At 42.1% G+C, this 13,007-nt stretch overlaps 1 protein-coding gene across 6 annotated transcripts in view; it reads right to left on the bottom strand.

Moving 5' to 3' along the window:
- PDLIM7 (PDZ and LIM domain 7) overlaps positions 1-13,007 on the bottom strand; it is a 184,574-nt gene that overhangs the window by 116,911 nt on the left and 54,656 nt on the right. For all 6 annotated transcript variants that reach the window (XM_068277082.1, XM_068277084.1, XM_068277086.1 and 3 more), the window contains exons 3-4: positions 1,758-1,909; positions 1,507-1,537 (exon numbers count right to left, since the gene is read on the bottom strand). In XM_068277082.1, the coding sequence (XP_068133183.1) occupies positions 1,507-1,537; positions 1,758-1,909 (183 nt within the window). The remainder of the gene's footprint in view (positions 1-1,506; positions 1,538-1,757; positions 1,910-13,007) is intronic.

Raw genomic sequence — 13,007 nt, 5'->3', positions numbered from 1 at the left:
GTGAGTAATCCAAAATTTGTGTTGGGATGAAACTGCACACGCTAGCTTAGGGACACCAGGCTTTGTAGTTATGTCCCTGCCTAATAATGAGTATAGGAAGTCTGATATTTTCTGGTAAATTCTCTTTGCATGAAATAACTGAAGTGACTAAAGGCGGTCCCCTACTTACAAACAGGTTCCGTTCTGGGATATGGTTTGTAAGTTGAATTTGTGTGTAAGTTGAGTCAGGTTATTCATAGAGAAACGTGGATAAATGATTTACTTTCGGACAACATTGAATTCAGTATAAACAATGTTTTTTGGTTGTTTTCAATGTGCTTTTAATTTGCTTTAAAGTACTTACAACAATTTATAACATGCAACAAAAAAATGTCATTTATGTGTCAATATGTCAACAGCAATGTATATTGTGTACATGGAGACAATTTGAACCGAGGCGCCAACACAAGAATAGGTGAGGTGATTGGCTTGTTCCTGGACATATTATAGTTGCTCTGATATCTGCCTGATGAAGCAGGATTGTACCTGCGAAACGTGTTGCATTGTGGAGCATTGAAATAAAGTGCATTGTTGACCAAAAGCAACAAAATCTTGTCTACTTTTGGGAAGGTAAGTCCACCACTACCTCCCTCGTAGCAAATTTTATTCTTGTGTTGGCACCTCTATTCGAATTTACATTGTATGTCCTAGTCTACCCTTGGGGGAGAGGTGTCATCCCCTATTTTTCCTGTCTACAGAGAGCGACATCTTAACCCGAGTAGGGTCAGGTTTAATCTCCCGACCTGCCTATACAGCGGTTGCCTGACCCTTGTTTGCGAGTATAATTTATCCTCAAACATTTACTCATTACGTCAAACATACTACACTATTGTGGGCTTTCGGTTTCTTCTTTTTCTTTTGTGCATGGAGGCAATTTTGTTTGTATGTATGGAAAATTGTAACTCGAGTTGTTTGTAAGTAGGGGACTGACTGTATTCCTTATGCAAAGCCTTTCATGAACTAGGCTAGCTCCAAGTGAAAGTACAGTTAATACATTAGTGATAATCTGTCTTCCTCAAGTGCTATGTTCCCATTAGATCCTCAGCAGAGACCTCCCAGCAGCTTAGAATAAACTAGCCTGTGTTTATCCTGTGGGGCACATGCAGCTTCAGGAAGAGTGCAGAATGGAAAGTAGATCATGCAGAGGGTGAGGGGGGCCCAGGAGCTTGGTGCCAGGCTAGCCAGTCACAGGCAAAAGACCACAGTGTAAAGGAAAGGCAACAGGCCAAAGACTCATTGTACATTTGTATACGATTAGGAAGAAGGGAAAGACAGATAAGATGAAATGACACCCACATGAAGGAAGCAAAGATAGATAAAAATACACAGATACAAATGGATAAAAATAACCACATCCAAGACAACCACAGACTCTACTCCTCCTCTTTTATCTCCCTCTCTCCTTCAGTAAAGCATACAACGCCCACACACCATTCGCATACTTCTGTAACCATGAAAGAAACTTACCTTTGGCTGGTTACTCAGTCCCAGTGAGAATCTGCAAGGGAAAGAAAATTCTTTTATTCATCTCTACCAGCAGTTATTGATGAAAAAGGCTGCTATAGTTAACAAATGGTAATCACAGTCAGCCAAATCAAATGGAGCTAGCAAATTCTTGCAACAAGACAGACTTCAATATATATAATAAAGCTGGCAGCAATAGTACAGAAACTGGGTTCTATGATTAGCAGCTGGCCTGTCTGTACTCCAGTTATTACCTGCTCAGGGCTAAACTCAGCTTGTTGCCAGCAGCACGGATCTTGTTCTGGGCCTCAATGTGAGTCATGTTGGTGGTGCTTTCTCCATCGATCTGTAGTAACCAGTCCCCCACATTCACTCCAGTCAGCTCAGCCTTTCCTGCAGGGGTCAGCTGTAACAGACAAGACAAGTTACCATTAACCAAAAGGTACTACCAATGCAAGAACAGATTGTTTACACATAGTAGCAAGGAATATGATAAGTGCTGGGACTGCTTGTCTCATTTAAGTGGCACAAGTTTTAAGTGCTTTACAAATTTAGTTTGTTGAAGGCTGAGGATGGCGGTGTGGGAGCGTCCGTGCTGATGGGGCTGGAGGAAGCCCCAGGTATGTATAACGAAAAAAACAAACACTTTGACTCCTATTCGTCTCTGGTACACACTGAGATTTTCTGGCAGATTTAGTGTCGGATCGATTATTTCCAACATATCCGATCTGATTTCCGATTGTTTTCCAATTGTTTTCCAATGGAAGTAAATGGAAAACAGTCGGAAATCAATTGGAAAATGATCGGAAGTCGATGGGAAATCAGATCAGACATGTAGGAAATAAATCGATCTGACACTAAATCTGCAATCTGCGCCTGCCCTATGTTTTTAGTAAACAAGGTTGTAAAAATGCAGCTTTCAAGAAGCATGAATTCTGGAAAAGAATGGTTTGATCTGCATTTGGGATGTGTTTGACTTGCATTTGACACTCATATGCTATGCATTTACCATTTACACAGCATTCTGGTTGACATCAAAACTATGGCAAAAGCACTTCAAATGCAGCATAACAGGACATACACACAAAACACAGCTCAATTTGACAAAGGCAACTAGAAATACAAGATCACAATGCTTCATAAAATCTCATTCAAAGCATAAAGACTGTGCTAATGATCCATCTAATATTTGTCAGAATTGCCAGAATCAAAATACAAATGTCCATGTTCATCTCACACTTGTGTCATGGAATATGTTATACATTTTATTAATCATGTTATTTTTGTCACTGTAATTACCAATTCTGTATTTTGTATATTGGTGTATACCATTTTCTATATTATTATGTATCCCATGTTTGTTTCTTTGTACAGCACCATAGAATATGTTGCCGCTTTATAAATCAATAATAATAATAAAATAATAATAATAATGATGATGATGATGATGATGATGATATGTACTAAACGGCTTTAGGAGGGTGCTCTTCTCTTTCTGTGACATGTTTTTTAGATTGTGACTCTAAAGTTTTTAATTCATTTAGTGTACAGCACTGTTACCGATTAATAAAGGGAAGGAACTATTTTGCTTCTTTGTAACCATGACAACAGTCCAATGTTTGCACACAGGAATAACCAAAATTCTGATGCCCCTTCTTGTGAAGGGGCGGATTTACAACGTAGAGGCTTAAAGGCACAGTTGTTCTGGTGCCCTAAACTCCACCCCTGAACACAGGCCACACCCCCAAGTAAAAATATTCTGAACTCACATCCCTGCCTTATGTCACAAACTGTCCTTATGCTGGGCATACACGGTAAGTTTCATGAGCCGGATAGAGCCGCTGGCATGATCCCGGCGCATCCCCGCCGGCGCCTGGATCGATCCCCACTCGCTCCTTATCTTCCACTCGATTCCCCGCTATTGTCCGCCCGCGGGGATCGAGCGGGAGGTCGATCCGGCGGGTCATCGGACCCGTTGGAAATGATCAATCGAGCCATCAGCGGCTCGATTGATAAGGAACAAACTTACCGTGTATGCCCAGCATTAGAATCTTACACTCTAATCACAGTCTCATATCATCCTTAGTGACATGAGACAAGGATCGGGGTGTAAGTGCCTAAGGTCAGGGATATGAGGAGGAGGGGCTGCCTCTCCCACATAAGGCGCTTGTAGGCAAGTGCCTACAGTGCCTTATGGAAAATTTGGCCCTGTTCATTAGCTATAGCAGACTGCGTATAGGTAAGGGGTGCGATTTTCACAGGCAGAGCAGTGGTTCACTATACACAAATTGGCTAAGAACTAGCTCTTGCTTGAGCCACTTCAGCCTATTACAATGATCATTTGCAAGTGGTTCTATTAATTCCACTACAGGCAAACATTAAATAGTGCATAACACCCTGTTCTCTGCAGTCAGGTAAGCAAATCTAAACTGCCTCTACACTGGCCCCGGAGTAATAGAGAAACATGAAGCTGTTCCAACAAACTTGTGCATGAGTTGGGAAGAGGGTACAGTATTTATAACTCAGAATTACACAAGCTCAGCACTTCTGTGGAGGCCACATGACAGCTCTCCCCACCTGTCTCTTTTATTCACACCGGCCTTCCTCCTCTGTCACTCATAATACTGAACCACTGTGAAGCCTCAGAGGTATGAGGGCCAAAGAAAGAATGCAGCAGCAGATGTAGCTGAAACTCATAGACAGGGTGTTTATTGAATTCTAACACAAAAATTACATCCTGCACATCTATTATAGTTAAATGGTCAAAAGTGCCCAGGTGCTGATCAGAAAAGACCACCAACTTCATTTGGCAATCCGTCCTGCAGAATAGGTAAGTGACGAGCAAGGAATAAGCCCATTGTGTTCACACTTATGCATCCAATGGAAAACACATGCTTTCCCTGTTGACTCAGCTACCCTGGTCATTGACTGCACTTACTGATCAGCTGTAGCCAAACAGCGTGTCTGTACAGTGCGCATTACCTATATTGTCACCTTAAAGATTTTGTAATGATCATTAAGGGAGACATTAATCCAGTGTATATGGGACCTAACACAGGGAATAGGCTTCACTCTGTCTGCATACCTCCCAACTTTGAGATAAGATAGAGGGACACAAGCCACACCCCTAGTCACGCATACCATAAAGATTTCATAAGAAAAATATGTTTTATAATTCAAATCACACTGGTCCTTTCTATCCTGGTTCATTATCCTTCATATAAACATTTGCAAATAAGAACTATATCAAAATAAAGGATGTAAATAAAGTATAGAAGTTTCAAGTCTATTTAACACATTTTTCAATAGAAAAATACATTTACACAGATCTGTACATCAGTTCTGAAAGAGGGACAAAAGAGGGAGAAAGAGGGACAGAGTTCCCAAAGAGGGACTGTCCCTCCAAAAGAGTTTGGGAGCTATGTGTCTGTGACTCTGAAAAGTCAAAGAAACACTTTGCTAAATAGGGCAGTGAGTGCACAGTACTACTAAAAACAGCAGACAACACCAGTGTTGCCAACCTCGGAAATACATTTTTACTGACAAAGCCTAAACAATTTACTGACAGAACACTTTTTTTTTTTACTGACATCTAATATTACTGAAATTAAATGAAAGATATCACACGTGCCCCACGTGCAATACACCGGCAACCACGTGGGCTGTAAATGAGGAAGAAGTGGCGGACACCGGACAGATAAAGTATTAATGCACTGCATCTAAAGGGGGGAGGGGGAGCGGGGGACACTTGGATACATTTACATTTAGGGGATGCGACCGGGGGTTTCCGTCATGTTTGTTCTCCATTATCGCAGCCCTTGCCGCTGCATGCACCCGATCGAGCATGCCAACCTGAGATTTTCCAGCATGTCCAATTGATACATGCGATCGATACATGCAACCAATTTTGGGCCAAAATTGGTTTGATTGTATAGGCATGCTCTAGGTGGCACCAATTTTTATAATAATAATAATTGTCTTATCTGACGGTTGATTAACCACCAAGTCTACAGATGTATGGCCACCTTTAGCTAGAGCAGTGTACATTCCAGAGTGATACGTGAACTGATAAGCAGTAAGTGCTGTGATCTTTTGGGAGAGAGAGGTTTTTTTTTACTGACACCACAAAGTTTTTCATGGACTTTACTGAAAGCCCAGATTTGTTGAAATTTTTACTGACTGTCAGTAAATTTACTGACGGTTGGCAACACTGAACAATACCAGTATTATCGGTTTTACTTTTGGGAGAGATACTGTAAGCATTTAACTGAACAGGGCATAGCGGACAGAGAACAATAGACTTCAAACCATCCAGTGGGAGGAAAGGAGACAAGGACTGTTTGCTTTTGAGGGTTTTTTTTTTAGGTTTGTTTGCAGCTATGCAGGGGTTGTAATATCACCGTATGCTAGAGCAGACATTGTAGGATCTGTTCCGGTTCTCCACTGTGGTCCATTTGGAGTCCGGAGCAGACATTTTTCATACACAGGCTTATATGGGAAGCACATCTGCCTATCTGGAATTATCGTGCATGTTAGGGATTTGTGCTCAGTGGACCACAACTGATCCAGATCTGTTGCAAACTGATGCGTGAATGGAATTTATTGATAACACTAGTAGACCCAAGCCCGTTTAAAAATGGGCACTAGGTCTGTTTTTTTGTTTTGTTTTTCTTACTGTGCACACACACCCGCCCGGCTCACTGGCCCCGTCCTCCAGTCCCAACTGCTGTCTGGGTCCGTGCTGCGCACATGCGCAGTAGCAAAAAGCACGGACCCAGCTACACAGAGACAGCAGTACGCAGGGTCATGGGGTTTTAATATAGAGATAGCGTCCGTTGTCATATCTATTTTGTGTTTCTTAAAACAGACATAAAGGGTTTGTTTATCAGTTCTAGTGTGCACTGAGACTTAGGGCTGGTTCACACTAGGTAGGTCCTAAGCAAAACTGCTTTCTGGATTGGATGGTAGCACATCAGTGGACATGTAGAACAGTCCCATAGGTTACTAATGTGTGGTTCACAAAATGTGTTTTCACAAAACATGTGTTTGCTCATTATGACAACGCAACAGACATTCCCAGCCTGCACTATAATTAGCAGATGCTTTGCAAGGCCTGCTTCTGCTCCACGTGCACCTTCAATGGCCTACTGGAACATGTATAGTAAACTCCCCCCCAAAAAAGAACAGAAAAATTGTAAAAACATAAAACAATGCAGTAAAGTACAAAGAGCATAGAATACCATAGGGGAAAAAATGGATAATAGGAAGCATTTTTTTTTTCTTTTTTTGCAGGACAATGGACCTGCGACACGGCCAACATTGTGGCTGCCAAATTGAATGGACTTGAAGAAACACCTGAAGGGGCAATGTTTTGAGGACATTCCTGACACCACGCATGCTGCTAAGACCTGGTTTAAGACCCAACCAAAGGAATGTTTATTTAAAAGGTTAGAAAACCTGCAACTATGCTGTACCAAGTGCATCAGCCTCAAACCTTAGACTCACTAGCAGCGCTTTTCTAAGCACTTGTGATTTGAAAAGCTCTTAATATAATGCTAAGGGTGATTTTTTAAAAAATCTCATCCCTCAAGAGGGATCACACTACACTAGCAAGAGCTTTTCAAAATTACAAAAATCAGAAAGAAAGTTTAAAATTAAAAAAAAAAAAAAAAAAAAAAAGCACTGCTAGTGGGTTCCATGACTCAGGGTGGGATGGGAAAAGAACTTTCTAAGGGCTAACATCTGTCTTTCATTCTTCATTAATTCCCATTATTTCAGAATCTCGTAAATACTCAAATGTAAGCAGTTAGGATTTGCAAGATGTAAATTATGAGAAATGACTGTAGCAAACAATAATGCAAAATAACTGCTGCCTGGAGACAACAGGATTAGCAAAGCTGAACTTTTTGAATGTTCCCCTTGAAATACCACAAGCATATGCTAATGGAGCATGAGAACAAATAAAGCAAACTGAAGCAGGGATGGAGGGGCCCAAGCCACAGCAGACATTGTAAAGTCGTGGAAAACTGATTCCGCATGAAAAATGAGATTGTAGCGAACATATAACATTCTCTACTGCACAGATAATATTATTGTAAGGAGAAACATGGCAAAGTTCCATGTGAAGCCGAAACTTAAAAGCAAGATAGAATAGCAGTGAAAGGCATCCTCACCAGCTGAAAGGTGTAAGAGTGGCCATACATGGGAAAAGAATGTAGCATGATGATTTTTATTAAATTACATGTTTCATCAACAATTAACTGGGCGCAGGATTTCCTGGTAATCAGTGTAAAACTGATATTTTGCACTATTGAGTTTTGTAGTGGCAGGAAGATATGGATGGTTTACTTTATCTATCAAAAATAACCAGTGTATGGTCAGCTCAGCTTAATGCTGGGAATACATGATTCCTTTTTCCGCTCGACTTCCCGCTCAATTCTCTTATCTTTTCTTAGCAATTTCCATTCACTTATGTCAGAAATCGAGCGGTAAAACGATCAAAAGCGAGATTGGACATATCTATTGAACCATTATCTGTGTAAAAAACGCATTGGTGTATTCCCAGCATTAGGCTCATACACACGTAAAACCTAATGCACAACCAACCGTACAACACGACCAACCTCACAAGTTGTTTACCTGACAAGTACGTACACACACGCCAACCAACTAAACAACCATCTCACTTAAATACTGTGTGTGCAAGTTACATGACAAGCTGCACAACATGTCCACATTCAAAGACAACAAAGTTGTTCAAAAGACTCGTACACACGTTCCAACCTGCATGATAGTTGGTCCACCGCTTGGATCTGGCAAAACAACCTGTTTTCAGTTGGTCACCTGGTTGTTTGCCAGCCATACACACGCCCAACTATCTTCCAAAAGACAAGTTTGAAATCTAGTTGGACAGATTGTTGGTACGAGTTTTTGAGCCTTTAAAGCAGACCTGAACTCTGAAGTCCTCTCTGCTCTAAAAGATATGCAACAGCATAATAACCTTTAACCAGTTCGCGTCCCTGGGGTTTTCCCCCTAAAAAACCAGAACAATTTTCTACATTTCACACTCTTCCCATTCATTAGCCAATAACTTTATCACTACTTATCACACATAAATGATCTATACCTTGTTTTTTTCGCCACCAATTAGGCTTTTTTTTGGGTGGTACATTTAGCTTAGAATTATTTAATTTTGTACAGATTTTAATGGTAATAAGGGGAAAAAATGAAAAAAGGAATTATTTCTCAGTTTTCAGCAATTATAATTTGAAAATAGTAAGTGGTACTGTAGATTAAACCTACACATTTGATTTGCCTGTTTGTCCTGGTTATTACAGGGTTTAAAGTATGATCCTAGTACAATGTATGGCGACAATATATTATTTGGAAATAAAGGTGCATTTTTTTCCATTTTGCGGCTTTGGATTTTTCTTTAATTGTTGTGGCACTTTTTAATCCTCCCCGCTCCCTAGTTATCAAGATGTGCTCCTTTATACCCCCCTCCCCCATACTTGGCCAGATGTGCCCCGTCACCCTTCCCCAGCCCCTGATGTGCCTCTGTAAACCCCCCCCCACTTCAGTGAACCAGACGTGCCTGTTTATCTCCCCCCCCCCCATAGTTAGCCAGATGTGTTTTTTATTACCCCCCCCTCCCCCCATTCATAGCCAGGTGTATGCCCTTTATGCCTCCCCCTCCCCCATTTGTGGCCGGCTGTGTGCCCCTTTTAATTTTTATCTCCCCCCCCCCCCCCCCCCATGGATAGCCAGGAGTTGGCCATTTAAGATATTTTTTCTCCCCAAATGCCAGGTGTCCCCTCCACCCCCTCTGCAGAGCTAGGCGCAGGGAAGCAAGAATCTCTCACCTGACCTTGTTCCACCGGCGATCACGATCTCCTCCTTGCAGTACCGCTGGCAGCCTCAGTATGCTGACCGGATCGGGTCCCGGCTTGATGACGTCATCAAGCCGGGACCCGATTCACTCAGCATAGTGAGGCTGACAGCGGGACTACAGGGAGAGGATCGCGATCGGCGCTGGAACAAGGTAAGGTAAATATTGTTACATTGTAATCCTCCATGCTGCCCGATCGCAGCATGGAGGGGGAGGGGGGTATTACAGAGGATCGGGCGGGGGGTGGGGGAATCGGAGACACGGGAAGGGATGCCAGAGTAGTGTAGTTAGGGGGAGGGGGGTTAATGAGCCCAGGAGCGTGCTAGCACGCCCGCTGTGCTCATTAAATGACAGCAACTTATAATCACGTCATGTGGCTTTCAGGAGCCACTTGCAATGACGTGATTATACTGTATGCGGGATGCAAACTGGTTAAAGTGGACCCGAGGTGAAAATAAACCGATGAGATTAACAATTGTATTTATCCTCCTACTCCTAAAAATGACCATCATATCCTATGGTTTTATTTTATATTTAAACATTTATAAAGTAGTTTGAATGTTTTATTGTATCTGCTCTGTGGCAGCCTATTAGGTGTCCCTAAACGAAAATACATGAACTATTGACTTTTTTCTATCTCCCCTTGCTCTCAGAAGTTATATGCTGCCAGGAAAAATTGTAATTTGCTTGTCAGTGATGTTTACTATATTCCCAATAAGGTACCGGACAAGACAGAAGTTGCCACTTCCATTCCTAAAATTAACTATTTCAGGTAGCAAAATAAAACAAGTAAAACAGCCTGGTTATTAATGTTTTGCACTGACCCTCATAGTGTATTATGGGGCGAATCGAACTTCCGCAAAAGTTCGCTTGGTCCAGGCGAACGCGAACCCCCAAAGTTCGCCTGGAACCGTTCGCTATATCTCTACTTATCTAGTTATGTCACATGTCCCCCCGGGAACTCTTTAAAGAAAAACATTTCTTTGTTACAGCGGATACAAATCCTGAAATAAATCTGCAGTGTGCCTACTTCCTGCTCTCATGAAGGCAGACATAGGGTTAACATCCCGTGTTTACAAATGAGCTGTTCTGCTGAGGCAGTCGGCTAACACAGCAGAAAGATGAAATTACACTTGTGATTAGTCACAGATGAGGCGGTATTTGACAAGCTAAACTCTCTAAATACATACAGGGTGCATTTCTCTAGGTTTTCCTCCTGCCCTGTGCAAGAGTTCAGGTCCACTTTAAAGGATACCACAACTGACATGTGGCATAATGAGATAGACATGGGTATGTACAGTGCCTAGCACACAAATACCTATGCTGTGTTCCTTTTTTTTCTTTCTGTGCCTGAAAGAGTTAAATATCAGGTATGTAAGTGGCTGACTCAGTCCTGACTCAGACAGGAAGTGACTACAGTGTGACCCTCCCTGATAAGAAATTCCACCTATAAAATACTTTCCTAGCAGAAAATGGCTTCTGAGAGCAAGAAAGAGATAAAAAGAGGAATTTCTTATCAGTGAGGGTCACACTGTAGTCACTTCCTGTCTGAGTCAGGACTGAGGCAGCCACGTACAAACCTGATATTTAACTCTTTCAGAGAGAGAAAAAGAAAAAAAAAAAAAAAAAGGAACACAGCATAGTTATTTGTGTGCTAGGCACTGTACATACACATGTCTATCTCATTATGTCACATTTCAGTTGTGGTATCCTTTAAAGTATACCTGACCTAAGGCAAAGCTGTCTAAGTTAAGCTCGAGGTATACTTATGCTGAATCCACATGGTTTTGCAGCGATGTGGCCTTCTACCACCCTCCCATTCCCTCCTCTTCTCTGCCCCTTGAGGCATCATGGTTAGCCCGATTCCTCCTATCTGAAAATTTGACTTTAGATAAAAGCCACATTTTTCAAGGCGTGATAACAGAGAGAACAACGGACAACACACAGAGGTACATATATCCAGCATGAAGAGACCTCTGTGCTTACTTTAGGCAGCACTGCCTCGGGTCAGGAAGCCTTTATTGCAATGCATATCCTGCTTTAACAAACCAGAGAAGATAGCATGGGACCAACAGGAGGTGTGACCATGTTTCTATAAAACGTATTAATTTGTAGATTATATCTGTATAAATGAGATATATATATATATGTTTTTTTAGATAGCGACAAATACAGTTGCAGGCCTGATGGGAGTGACTTAGAATTCCTCCTTATTTTCTATGTGGTGGTGATACTAACAATGTTCTCAGGGCATCTACCCCACTACATGCCATGAGCATGCTCTGAAGACTGCTGCTTGTTTCTTAAAGAGAATCTGTATTGTTAAAATCGCACAAAAGTAAACATAGCAGTGCGTTAGGGGACATCTATTACCCTCTGTCACAATTTCGCCGCTCCTCGCCGCATTAAAAGTGGTTAAAAACTGTTTTAAAAAGTTTGTTTATAAACAAACAAAATGGCCACCAAAACAGGAAGTAGGTTGATGTACACACATAGAAAATACATCCATACACAAGCAGGCTGTATACACCCTTCCTTTTGAATCTCAAGAGATCATTTGTGTGTTTCTTTCCCCCTGCAGTTCTCATGCACTGAAGTTTCAGGCTGCTCGTTTCTTCCTGCAAACAGCTTTGCCTTTGTCTGTAATTCCTCAGTATGTGAAAGCCCAGCCAGCTCAGAGGACGATTTATCCAGCTTGTAAAAGATAAGAGAGAAGAGAGAAGCTGCCCTAATCTAAATAATACACAGGCAGTGTGCATAGAGGGGCCTGGAAGGGGGAGTTCATAGCAGAACCACAACACTGAAGAACTTGGCAGCCTTCCAGACACAGGCTGACAAGTCTGACAGGCGAAAGATACATTGATTTATTACAGAGACTGTGATAGTAGAAAGTGCTGCAGTAAGCCAGAACACATTAGAATAGCTTTTGGAACTTGTAGGATGATAAAAAACAGGATGCAATTTTTGTTACGGAGTCTCTTTAACAATGTTACCCTTACACAGGGCTAGGCAAATTCCAAAAGCAAGGAAGCCAAGGATCCCTGAATACAACAGCTGGTGCCTAACTTGACTTTTCTCCTCCCCCATATTCACCTTTGAAAGTGTAGATCTTCTGTGTCATATGACCCCCACTTGGCTGGACAGTCCATGGAGCCAAAGCAGCTCTGAGTTGTTTCAGCTGCCATCACCACCATCCTGGCTCTTCCTCCCCTCCCCCTTACTTCCCGCAGTATCCCACAGAATCCCCAAGTCGCTCACACATTTTTGTGTCCCACCATTGAAGCCTTGGTGCCCCTCCAATCAGTAGCAGAGGGGGGTGGGTGGGTGGCATAAGTGGCATAAGATCCAAGCCCACTCCTAATTTTCACCATGGAAGGCTGAACCATTGCTATGATGTTGCAGTTCCCTCCAGATGCTGACAGGTGACCGGACAGAAGGCCCAACTTGAAATGACTGCTAAACTTTTATGGGTCCCAGTGGGTGTAAAGAGTTTTGGGGGACAAAGGGTTCATTTTTAAGTAAGTTAGAGAGGGTTACTTCTAGAGATGGGCTAGCAAGATTTAGGTGAAAGTATTGGGCGAGTTGCTAGTGTTAATAATGGCTTACATTAGGGTTA

The sequence above is a fragment of the Hyperolius riggenbachi genome, chromosome 3, assembly GCF_040937935.1.
Source record: "Hyperolius riggenbachi isolate aHypRig1 chromosome 3, aHypRig1.pri, whole genome shotgun sequence".
Classification (NCBI taxonomy): Eukaryota; Metazoa; Chordata; class Amphibia; order Anura; family Hyperoliidae; genus Hyperolius; species Hyperolius riggenbachi.
The sequence above is the reverse complement of the archived record's forward strand: the minus strand, read 5'-3'. Positions and strand labels throughout refer to the sequence as shown.